Source organism: Chlamydotis macqueenii, chromosome 5 (assembly GCF_036417535.1).
Source record: "Chlamydotis macqueenii isolate bChlMac1 chromosome 5, bChlMac1.mat, whole genome shotgun sequence".
Taxonomy (NCBI): domain Eukaryota; kingdom Metazoa; phylum Chordata; class Aves; order Otidiformes; family Otididae; genus Chlamydotis; species Chlamydotis macqueenii.
The window spans coordinates 4669147-4681741 of NC_141560.1; the positions used below are offsets into that span (position 1 = coordinate 4669147).

The 12595-nt window shown below is 44.2% G+C and overlaps 1 protein-coding gene across 1 annotated transcript in view; it reads left to right on the forward strand.

Moving 5' to 3' along the window:
- Positions 1 to 10547, forward strand: part of TMEM260 (transmembrane protein 260) — a 33843-nt gene extending 23296 nt beyond the window's left edge. The window contains exons 6-16 of the mRNA XM_086748711.1: positions 566 to 745; positions 3175 to 3215; positions 3582 to 3665; positions 4041 to 4158; positions 4336 to 4508; positions 5417 to 5588; positions 6586 to 6734; positions 7617 to 7793; positions 8325 to 8378; positions 8805 to 8895; positions 9972 to 10547. Of these exons, the coding sequence (XP_086604837.1) occupies positions 566 to 745; positions 3175 to 3215; positions 3582 to 3665; positions 4041 to 4158; positions 4336 to 4508; positions 5417 to 5588; positions 6586 to 6734; positions 7617 to 7793; positions 8325 to 8378; positions 8805 to 8895; positions 9972 to 10244 (1512 nt within the window). The 3' untranslated portion in view covers positions 10245 to 10547. The remainder of the gene's footprint in view (positions 1 to 565; positions 746 to 3174; positions 3216 to 3581; positions 3666 to 4040; positions 4159 to 4335; positions 4509 to 5416; positions 5589 to 6585; positions 6735 to 7616; positions 7794 to 8324; positions 8379 to 8804; positions 8896 to 9971) is intronic.
- The last annotated feature ends 2048 nt before the right edge of the window (positions 10548 to 12595 follow it).

Genomic DNA, 12595 nt, shown 5'->3' on the forward strand with positions numbered 1-12595 from the left:
TAGGCACAGAAGTCCCTTTGAAAGTCTCGTCTTCCTGACCCCTTAGGCAATCTTGAAAATCCCACCCCAAAAGTTGGCCTATCCAATTTAGCCAGTATAATCGTGATAAAGTAAATGGCAAAACTGACTCCTGATGATGGTGATGATGTGTGTAGTTGTACTAGAGCGGCATTTTTTTTTTTTTTTTGCCAGATGGAATACCAGCCAACTCTTAATCGCTGCAAAGTGGGTTATCTCAGCCTTGCAGTGCTTCAGCCATCTATGCATGTCATGCCATGATTTAAATGTGAAAGATGCAATGAGTATGATACTCATGAGTCCTAGCTAATATTATTTGCTTCACTTAAATTTCACCCTGCCATGCAAAGGAGATCAGTTTGATGCAGTTTCCTAGTAATCCACAAAATCGTAAGGTTTAACATAGCATTTTGTAGGGACTTACTATAAATTGAGAGATCAGCTCTGTGTAAATATATTTGATGTTTTTTCTTTATCTGTTCTTGAAGTTCCAGCGTGATTAAACTAAAATAAACATTGTTATGCAATATGACATATTTTGCTGCAGGAATTGTCCTTAGGCCATTTGCTGAAGTTGGGTTTATGCTTCTTGGCTGGTTTGCTGCCTTATCTCTATCTGCCGGCTTCGTCCTACCTCAATCGAGCCCGTTGGACATGGGGAGACCAGACGACTTTTCAAGGATTTTTGACCCACTTTCTCAGGGAAGAATATGGGACATTCAGTCTGGTAAATAAGGGTCATTTTCTAAATGACTTTCTTTTAACTTATGCAATAACAGAACCTTTCTATTTGTGACGATTAATGGCTTCCAGGGGAAGAAATGTAAAATTATTTCTTTTTAAAAAAATTATTTCTGATTTTGACCTTCTGATCTGTCAGATTTTCTGGGAGTGGATCATGTGGCTGCGAAAGCAAAGAAATAATTCTCTTTGCCTTTAATGGGGTGAACCGTATTATTTACTGGGAGCTGTACAGGTGTCTCATATTTGTAAGAGTCCAAAGAGCAAGTTGTGCTAGAAGGAGATGGTGATAAATTTTGTGTTTTTCACAAAAAAAAACCCCACTTTTTTGTTTTAAGACAAATAATTGTCTTGGTTTTTTATTTTAAACTCAGCTATTTAAAGAGGTCACAGGCAGTTTTCATTGTTGTACCTTTAAAAATGATTCCTCTTAACTTACTTCTTAATAATATTGAATTTTAAATTAATGGTAGGTTTGAGGGATCTTAGAAACCCCAGGTCTGTGCTCTTGCCAAGGGAGGGAGGTGTTGCATGGTTGCTTGCAGAGCGTAGGGTTTGCATCTGCCTCCTCCAGCCCTGACTTAGGTGTCAGGCTCTGGCCACCCAAGGAGAGCAAGCACCCAGCACCCCTTCTGCCCTTCTTGCTTCAGAGATTTCCGTGCAGAGGGCTGGGAAATTGCACCGCTGAGGGGAAAAAAGAGAAAAATGTATGGTTTGCATATTGTGTCATTTTTTGGGGACCTGAAGCCCCACAACTCCAGAAATTAAGCCACCGCATCCAGCCGACGTGACGCAGCAAGCACCATTGATGTCCCGTTACAGCCTTCTCGGAGAGCCGGGTGGCTGTAGGATGTGAGGCAAAAGACTTGATAATTCCTGCTGCTGCCACTTAATCTTTCCAAAACTCCGACAGAGATAAGACCCACCCTCTGAAGGACTTCGGCGATTTCCCCTGTCGTCCTATTCCCAGCTGTCTCCTGAGAATGAGACTCCGTTGGGCAGAGCAAGACCAAGGCATGCAAATCCCTTAACTCCTTTCTCCATCAAATGTGATGAATTCAAGTTGATGTTCAGGAGGCTTAGGGATGGACTGCGTGTAATCCTACACCGCAAATCACATTTACGATGAACTTGTCTGAAGCAGGAGTAATAAATGCAGCAAAATCCAAGCGTTTGGTTCCGACGCCAGTTGAGCTAATGCCAGATGGACAGGCAGTCCTTGTGTCCCGCGACTCTGTTTTACGGGCAGGCAGAGTCAAAAAACAGAGAAAAGACTCGAGAGAGAGTTCCACCTATAAGCCGGGGATCAGAAATGTCATCTCCTGCGAGGCATGTGTCTGGGGCCAGAAGCTGTCAGCTGCCAGCAAGGTGGGGCTTTGCAAGAAACAGAGAGGTAGCAGTGGTGCTTCAGGAGCTGTGGGCTGGCTCTCCATCCTCTAACACTTTTATTTTTCAAAGAAATCTTGAATGCAATTAACTATTCCATTTTAATTGAGATTAAATATTTCTTCCAGACCTACCTAATCTTTTATCTGGTAGCCACCACTTTTCCAACAAGCACCTCTGGAGGTAATTGCTCACCTCCACTGAGCATGTCTTCTTTTCCAGACTTGTGCCATGGATTGCAAGTCTCTGCAATAAAAATTCTCATATATCTCATAAATCTTACACAGCTCTGCCTCCATCAGGGCAGAGGGGGACAGGGGCAAGTCTGGTCAGCAAGCAGGAATTGAGGCCCATGTGCTTGTCTCAGGCTCTGGGGAGATGTCCCAGAAAATAATTGCACTGTGCAGATACAGGACAAGAGGAAACCGCCTCAAGTTGTGCCAGGAGAGGTTTGGATTGGATATTAGGAAAAAATTCTTCACTGAAGGGGTTGTCAAGCACTGGAACAGGCTGCCCAGGGAAGTGGTTGAGTCACTGTCGCTGGAGGTGTTTAAAAGACGTGTAGATGTGACGCTTAGGGACATGGTTTAGTGGTGGAGCTGGCAGTGCTAGGTTTGTGGTTGGACTTGGTGAGCTTAAAGGTCTTTTCCAACCTAAATGATTCTGTGAATCTATGATACAGCAGAGATCATAGCTAAACGATATGATGTGCTCGAGTCACAGCATAATGGGTTGGTAGCACCTTGAAAAAATGCTTATCCAGGTGGTGTACCGTGCAGAGAGACATAACGTAAAACAAGAACATGAGAGAAAGTCTTGCAATGAAGGTTTGAGTAGAGTTTTCTGTCCTTTTATTCTTTAAGCAACTCCTGCTCCCTGTGACCACCCTGGGGTACCACCTGAAGGGGTTTTGAGGAGCCCTGTGTGCTCAGGGCTCTGCAAACAGAAAATGAAAAGACTTTACCTTGCCCCAGTGATATGGCCATCAGGATGTGGGTTTCTCATGGATTTTCTTTCTTTTTAATCTAGGCCAAGTCTGAGATGGGATCCAGTATGACAGAGATGCTGGTGTGAGTAAAATCTTGATTGTGCCTTTTAGTGGAGAGAAACCTGTTGCTGCTGCTGTCATTTTGGCCAAAGTGGCTCCTGTCCTGCTTTTCCTTGGCTTTGTCCAGAGCTGGGGCCATGTGTGTGTCCAGCGCAGGAACGGCATGCATGTCTGTTTGTCTTCCCCATTAAAAGAAAAATGCTGGATCCCCGTCCCCGGTGATTTTTCACTCAAAATCCTCACGCGTAAACCGATCTTGTTCCCATACCTGGTAGACTTGATCACAGCAGAATGGGAATATGTTGTGTTGTGCTTATTCCCTGCTTCTCTTAATTGAGTGCAAGGGGCGATTTGGGGATGATGCATCCGTGCACTAATTTCTCTGCAGTTTTCAGCAGGCGCAGATGAAGTCGGAGCTCTCCCTTCCTGTCCTCGCCCTGGCACTCGTGGCGTGCGTGAGCACAGCACTGCCGTAAGTTGAAGGGGAATATTTGCTCCCATATTCACTTTCTTACTGCATGGGCAGCTTTCTTTGTCTTCTACTTGCTGCTGCAAAAGTTTCAGCAATTGGCTGTGGTCCCCTATTAATTAACAGCAAAATATCCCTGCTTTGGTTAACCCTGTGACTTTGTAGATGGCAAACTTAAAAATCTTGAAATCCTGAATGTTTTGTGCTTTGAAAACAGAAGTTTCCTAAATTGCAAAGGTAAAAAAAAGCTCATCAGCTCCTTGTATTAAATGCATTTAGATATGCAGAGAGAGTGTGGTTTTCAAGCAGGTATAATTTCTGTCTCCTTTTTCATCATGCCCCTAGAGTCTCCTTTTATTTTTTTTTTTTTTTTAATAGGACAAAGCAGCAGAAATCCCCTGTGATCTGGCTCTTTGCTGGAATGCTCTGTCTTTATTCCCTTTTCTTCTCTTGGAGAGCAAATTTGGATATTACAAAACCTCTGTTTCTGGGCGTGGTAAGTTGCACTCCAAAAATTACTCTGGTGTGTTAATTTTTGGAAGAAACCTTAAAACCACCTTATCAGGAGCAAGTGATTGTCTTGAAGCTGTGTAAATTGCAAAAATACAGCTACTTATTATGTTTTCTTATAGCTAGGGAAACAGAAATAGGTCTTTGAGATTTTGTTTCCTAGGTGGAGCGATTCTGGCTGCAGAGCAGTGCCGTGGTGGCTGTGTTGGCAGGGCTGGGGCTGGCTGTGCTCACCTCGGTCGGAAGCGCCGTGCTGGAGGGCAGCCGGGCGCTGCCTTGGCTGGAGTGGCTTTCTGCTCTCGTTCTTGTTGCTTCTCAAGTTTGGGCAAATTACAGGTAAGAAATCTCCTGGGCATGTGTCTTGCTGCAGCCTCGCAGGGCTGCGGGGTGCCATGCGGTCGAGGTGCTGCTGTAAACCCCCCATCTCTGCTCCTGGGGTTTCTGTCCTTGTCTTGAAGTGGGAGAGGCAGTTTTTCACCTCCCACCTAAGCTTGAGGGGCTCCCATGTTTGATCTCCCTAAAAATCACCAAGCACCAGCTCCAGGCTGTAAATTGGGGGTGTCATGTAGGTTGAAGGAAGAAAACTGTGTAGATACATAAACTTCTAATGAAAGAAACTTGTAAATCTGTGCTTTATTTCCTAAGAAGGTTTGCAGAATGCATTTGACCTGAATAGTCAACTCCTTCCCTGGCTTTGCTTCACGAAACCTTGTGCCTTGGATTTTTCTTTTCTTTTTTTTTTTTTTCCACTTTTTGAAGAGCTAGATCTGTAGTGTAGGGCTTCCATATCCCATAACCACACCAAAGGCTCTGCAGTGCCTTGGGTAGGAATTGGTGTACAAAAACTTGGCTTTTTAGTACTTGATTGAAAGCATTAAAAGGATAGGAAGGACTTCAAATGCTTTACAGAACCATTGTAGTACTGGCACTTCCAGCTCCAACAAGTAAGGCTTTAGGTTTAGCCCAAGAAGTCAGAATGAAGGTGATGGCAATCAATGGGTATGTATTTTGGCGAAACTGTAGTGTCTTATGTCTCTGGTGCTGGTTTCTGGGGGACTGTAGTCTAAATGCCTCATTTCTGTATCTTGGCTTCTCTGTAAATGGAGATGATGCTTTTCAGCAAGATCTCACTGGGGAAGGACTTCACCTGCTGATGCCTGTTGTATAAAATTGTTCTGAAGATATGCAAAGCCATGCAAAGACCTTTTTTTTTTAAGATACTGTTTTTCATCTGTTCTCTTAAGCGCTTGTGATCAGAGCAACAACTATGTTGTTGATAAGTTCGCAAGGAATCTGCTGTCCTCTATGCCCACGGATGCAGTGATCTTGCTAAGAGGAGACTTACCCGGGAATGCTCTTCGTTACCTTCATTATTGTGAGGGGATGAGGCCAGACATCACCTTAGTGGACCAGGAGGTAGGTTCAGAAAGTAATGTTACAAGAGACAACAGACAGATTTAAAAACAAGAAGCAAAAGTTCAGGTTTTCCTTTCTCTCTTCAAGGGGGTCTCTTTGTTCAAATAAAATTCATAATGCAGAAATAAAATTGATTTTTTTTTTTTCTTAAGGGTTGTGGGCGGCTCTGGGATTGAGCGTAGTGTGCAAGCCCCATTCAAGCCTAAAAAGCCAACAGGGAGGCAATAGCGGGTTGAGAAAAGTGGAAGGCCAGGTTCTTCATCACAGTGGATATCCAGATGGGGCACAGGCTGGTGTTTGCCTTGCTGAGGAAGCTCTGTCCCTGCTTTTTTTTGCAATTGCCCTGAAGTAAAGGTGTTGGGGCAGCAGAAGGCCTCTGGGAGCAGCCTGGAGGGCAGCAGGTCAGCAGTTGCCCTGTGGACGATGCGGCTTTGGGGTTTCTCCAAAGGTCTTTAGCATGCTGAGGCACATTCCCTGCATCCCCTCTGTTATCTTGGTCCTCCAAAGGTAGTTTTGCAGTCTTCTGCCTCTATTTTTTACATTAAAAAGGAGGTCCTGTGTGTCCCTGGGTGGTGTTTGCACTCCTTCCTTTTTTCCTGAGAAATGGGAGGAGAAAAATCCCCCTTAGAGCAGGGAGCACCAACACTTCCACTGCCACATCAGTCCTTGCGCTTGGCTTTGCAGCAAGGGTTTGCAACTTGTTGAGAAACCCAAACCTCATATTTAACCAAACCAAAACCTTGTTGTGTCTCCTACCAGCAGTAGTTATTTGGTGTTTCCTTTGCCCCCTCAACAGGGAGGACCAGAAACAGGGAGGATCAGAAACCACAGGTGACCTGCTCTGATGCTGTGGTCCCAGGCAGTTGCTGAAATGGGAGGTGACCTTACTGAGTGAATAGTCATTCCTCCTTCAGAAACCATTTTCTGCAGCTTCTGGATGTAAAATGGATGAAAACTTTGCTTCTTGTTTTAATTTTGCTTATATTTTCGGTGATAGATGATGACTTATGAATGGTATTTACCCAAGCTGGCAAAGCATTTACCTGGTGTTTATTTTCCTGGGAACCGGTGGAATCCTGTGGAAGGAGTATTACCTGATGGGACCCTTGCTTTTAATCTCCATCGTTTCCTCAAAGTAAATAAACAGTAAGCATTTCTTTCATATGTAACAGCTTTCCTAAAATCTTCGACCTTTTTTTCTTGAAATTGTTTGTGGAACAGCTTGGTGCTGCATCCAAAAGACCAATTTTCTCCACTGACTTCCTCCCCGGTGGTGAGATTATTTTTGCAATTAAAGCAAATATCTATGCGAAAGTAACTCCATCTGAATATAATGTTGCCTGTTGTTTTGAAGTTGGTTTTGTTTTTAAGAAGGAAAAATAAGAAAGTGATTGGCAGAGAGTATTTTTTGATTAATATCTTTGTTGTTGATTCATCACAAAAAAAAAAAGGAGCATTCCCGTGTACTCAAAATGACAGTGGTTGGAGAGCAAATTGCTGCTGCTTCTCCTTCATGAACATTGTGGCCAACTGATTAGCATAGCATGAATGTAGTCCAGGAATAATCGTCATATAAAAATAGCTTAGTAAGAGTGGAGAAAGGATTAGATACTCACATGAATAAGAATAGCATCTGCATTTAGACTAGCCAGGGTGAGCCTTGTGAATGTGGGCAGGCAGAAGAGCATTGCCAGGTGCCGTTGGGAAGAAACAAGCTTCTCCAACAGCTTCTGGCACATTTGTGAAGTCCAACGTAGAGGACAAGATGTGTCTCCTGTGCTGGCTGCACAAGGTGTGTAATGCCAGATGGGGTATTTTTTTTGACCCGGAGAGCTCTTTTGCAGGCTGACCCAGAGACATGTCCTTTCCGACATGAAATGGTGTGGACGGGTATCTGTGCCACAGAAAAAGCAGTGCAGCCTAAGACCTGTCCCTTGGTGTGGGGTGTGTTGCTTCCTCAAGCACGCGGGGGGGCCCACGGTCTCTGGCATGGCTTCATGATCGCTCTCTCTAATTTTTTTTTGGCAGTAAGGAAGTGTTTGTCTGCATAGGTCTTCATGAAGGGGACTCAACCTGGAGAAGGAGCTATTCGCTCTGGCCATGGGGTACGTGTGAAAAGTTGGTTCCTTCCGATGTTACCTTTGACCCAGGAGAGTGGATTCATCTTACAAGAAATCTCTATAACTGGACTGAAGACTATGGCAGGTATGAGGCAGAGGCACGACTGCACCTTCTTACTCATCATTCTTCTGCCAGCAGCATAACCACATCCATTGCAGTGTTAGAGAAATTAACTATGAGCCGTAATCATAATGTTTTGTGTTCTGGAACATACAATAAATCCACAAGTGGTATTTTTATTAGTCTTGGGTCCAATTCTGATCTTAAATCTTGATCAGGAGCCAAAAAACATTGAGGACTTGGGACATCCAAAGCTTTAAATGTCATAGACTGAACTGTGGTGGATGGTATAAAGCCTCTGTCACTTTGAGGATAGCTAGGAAGCTGTGAAACCTCTGATATACCAGAGTTTCCCTCTATGGAGAGAGAGGAATAAAGTTTTATGAATGACTGAGGATCAGCTGAATTCCCTGCTGTCAGAACCTTAGGCTTCATAACGGGTTTTCTTCTGCCTGGAAGGTCTATATCTGCTTGGGTTAGAAGGGTTGATTGTGTGGTGGGTGAAACACAATGACATGGATCTGATGGCTGAATTTTATTCTCATTCCCATCTAGTTTCAAGCCCTCTTCCTGGGAAGCTGTGGCCAATGAGGAGATGTGGCAAGCCAGGTGATGCTCCTTTACTCCCGTCCAACAGTCGGTGGGCGATGCCAACTCACTGGTGTGGAAATACACACCAAAGCGGGCAGCTTGATGGTGCATGGCCTTATTGGATCTAAATGTGCCAAGCTTTGGAAGGAAACGGTGGGCAGAATGAGGTGAAGGATGCATGGCCTCCAGCAAATCCTTCAGGAAATTGGTAGCTTTGGTCACGCAAAGGTTCTGCTCAAAGTATGTTGAAGGAGCAGAGGGTGTGTTTGGACATAGGATGAGAAAACACATCATGGAGAGAAATTTGTATCACTGGTGACTTAAATGGAGAAGCTGGTGTACAATTAAAGAGCTGTATGGACATGTTAAAGATGTGTATAGCCATGTGATGTGAGCTGGGTACGTTAAGCAGTTATTATATGGAAGTTTTTCTTGTTTTCCTAGGATGAAAACAGCTTTCTTTATATTTGACCTTGCAGAAACTGCCAGTGTGACTGCGGAAATTAAATCACAGCTTTACACCTTTGCATACACCGTAAGTCACGTATTTTAGTTATGGATGAGCCCTGCGGTCTCCATCCTTTTTTCTTCCCTTTTAATTTCTCGGTTCCATAGAAATACATTGTTCCTGCGTAGGTCGGCAACCCTGTAATCTGCATTCTCCTTCATTCATCCAAACTGGGAGCATAACAGATCCAGATAGATTTGTTCAGGAATTTCATCCATTCCTACTTGCCCCCTCGGTCATGGAGGATGCCAAAACCTAACTAGTCGACACCCTGCTTTTGCTATAATTATGTTGGCTGTGCTGAGCTCCAAACCCACGCCAAGAGATTGTTTGTCCTGAAGTCCCCTCTACGCACTTGTCCCCTCTGTCGTTACACAGTCATGCATCTGAGCCAGCAAGTGTAAAATCCAACAGTCTTCTTGCTGCAGATTAATTCTGCTGCATTTCACACCGAAGAATAACACCTGTAAGCTGGTGTAGGTATCTCTGGAAATACTGGACTGCCTGAGATGCCAGCAGATGCACAAATTGATCAGTGTGTGTCAGCAGAGAGGAGGAGTGTTTCATACCCCAGCAAAACCTCAACAAATAGTTTCCTTTCAACTCTTGCCTGTTTTGCTGTGATTTTTGCTGTTCTGCAGAGTTCTCGAATGTGTGCCTGCTGTTGAGCTTATGAATATTGACACACAAGTCAACAGACTGCTTAAGTCCTGTGGAAGACCTCCTGATCTCCTGAAATATTGAGTAAATGTCTTTCCAGGCGCGGCAGTTAAATATCTGTTTTTCCCCAGCCTGGTGTAGCACCTCTCTCGGGGAAGCGCATAATGTGCGGTGGGGTTATCGCGATCATCTATAACGTTTCTACACAAACAGCTGCTGTAGGAAGGGAAACGTTTCAGCCCCCCCTTGGATTTCTGATTCACGCTATTGCACATCGCATGGCAAACACAGACCGAGTTACAGAAATGCACCATCTCTGGACTTGGATGTCTAAATAGCATCTGTTGCTTTACAGGCAGTTTTGAAACACTGTTAAGAGCTGTTGGTTCTGTTCGTTTGATTAATTTGTGTCCCTTTTTTTTTTTTTTCTGTCCCTTTAACAGTCATACAAAGAAATTGTCAACTCGCATCCAAATCATCCAGTGAACTGGCACAAAAACTACGCCATCGCCTGCGAGAGGATGTTGCATCTCCATCGGGTGGATGTGGATCCCGAAGTCTTGCTCTCCGAAACCGTAAAACATTTCCTTCTGTACACTGAGAAAGCGGAGGATGATCCCCAGCGGCAGGATATTCTGCAGGCTGTGAAGCACCTGAAGAAAGAGCTGCAGGGGCTGAGGAAAACGAGAGAAGATCTGAAGCGGGGAGCTGGGTAGCGCTTGGTCCTCCACCCTCCTGGTCCTCCAGCCACCTGCTGAAGTGCTGAAATTTTGAAGTCAGGACTGAAAATCTGAATTAGTCCTTGACAACATGAGAATGGTTTTAAAAGGCGACAAAAACATCAGCAGAGAGGGAATCAAGCATGATTGCCTCTGCAGGAACGTACTATTGTTTTATCTTTGCTGTTGCCAAACGAACTGTTTGTATTGTTTTGCGTGTGGGGAAAAAAGCTCGTCGCTAAATAAAACACTGGGTTTCAAAATTGAGAGTTTTCTTATAAAATAAACCTGTGAATCTGATGTACTGTGAAGATCTTTTATTTTTTCTTATGAATGCAGCATCCTTTGTACATACAAAAAAATGTATTTAGCCTTTGAAGGTTTCTCCTGTTACTGAGCCAATAGTTTTCAACAGCTGTTTTTTTTTCAGCCATGCTGTGTCTGTGTGTTTTTATGGTCATGGGGCAGCGTGGTGAGGTGGGTTTCCATCAGGACAAGCGCGTGGGACGGTGCCCTTCACGGGAACTTGATTTGTATGTTTGCTGTTTTGGATGTGCTCTGTCCTCTGGCTGTGCCTCTGCCCAGGTGTCCTACAGACACGATATCCTCCTGGTGTGGGATGGTGAGTAGAGACCAACCCAGCTCTTTCTGCCTCCCTTGCTTTGCAGGGGTGGTTATTTTCATTACACTGGGATTTTATGTTCTGGAAGACGTTATTGCTCTAGTTTTCCAATAACAAGCATGCAACTTGCGTCTTTTCCCTTGCAGAGCACCATGACTCTAGGCAGCAGCGTGGCATCTCCTGCACTGTCTCCTCCTGGGGTAGAGGGACCGTGGTGCTGAGATCCTGCACAAGGGACACGATGGCAGCTCCCCTGGGACACCGCTCTCCCCGCAGCTCATGACATCTGCGCTGTGGCCTCTTTTCCTGCAAGCCTGTAATGCTCATCTGCTCTGCCATGTCCTGCAGGTACTGGGGATGCCAAAATTGCAATTTTAGAGATGTCAGGGGCTCTATGCAAAAGAATACAGTGTGAATCCATCCTGCTTTTTGATCTACCCCAAAAGCCAAGCAACTTGGTTAACAAGAGCTCAGCTACTTGTTTTTGTTTTTGTTTTTTTTTAAAAAAAAGACCTAAACCAGCATGTTTTTCAAAATGTTGTCTACTAATATGTACTTCAAATTCTTAAAATACACCAAAAATTCTGGTATTGTTATTGCGAAGTTGTGTTCATCTAAATTTTTGTACTTTGTTCTGTGAGATCTCAGCCCAGTGTTTTATAGGAGACAAATTGCTGCCAGGCCAGGATTTCACATGGACTGGTAAAATTTTCAGAGAAGAAGGAGTACTTCCATAAAGATCACGTTGTCAAGTGCCACCTCTGGAAGGTTCCCAGAGATTTGGAGGAGCGGATCAGGGTGTGTACAGGAGCGAGGGGTCTCGCATCTGGATGCTCTGAGTTTGAGGTGCATATTTAGGCTCGTGTGGCTACTAATCCTGACAGATCCTTTAAAAGCAGACTACTTTTGTTGTTCTCTCCAAGTGCTGATTTTCCCAGATTGACTTTGATTGAATGCTGCCTGTATAAAAATCAAGCTGCTGTCTAGGAATCTCTAACATCCTTTATTTTTCTCCCTCTCATTCTGATTTATTTTCTTAGTATGATTTCCATAGCAATTCCCTCTGTTCCTTCTATAAACTATTCCTGATGAATCATCAGCAGATGAGAAATGAGCAATAAAAAGAAAGAAAACGACCGCTTCTGGGTTGCAAAGCCACAAAGCAGAGGGGAGAGAAGGAAGAGGAGCAGTTCAGGGGTGTCGTTTTAACTCTTTGTGTTGTAATTGACTACATTTCAGGTCGACCGTGCCTCACTTAAATCTCTTCCTTTTTCTCAGTCCCCGCAGAAGTGTTTGTACAGAGCGGGGGAATATCATACATTCCTCCACGCAGCTTTCTCAGGGCTGGCTTTCTTCTCCCTTCTCAAAATCAGTCCTTCAGCCTTGCAGAAAAGCATTAGGAATCCAATTTTTGAATGCTTTTGTTACCTGCATTATTGAAAATCCATTCAAGCAAATATACTGAGCTGAGGGTTTTCTTTATCTTGATGAGATGCCCCTCCTTAGCTGCATAGTCTTGAAATAATTGGAAGCTTTTGTGGATTCCACTATCTACTCGGGAGAAAAGTGGGGCTGGACAAAGGTATCCCAGCCTGCAGTCTGCGTCGAGTAACGTATCGTCATATATTGTAAAAAGCGACGATGCAAACTGCAAGGAGAACTTTCCCACCGGCAAAAGCCTGCCCAGGTGTGAAGAGCGGTGGGAACGTGATGCTTTTTTTTAGGG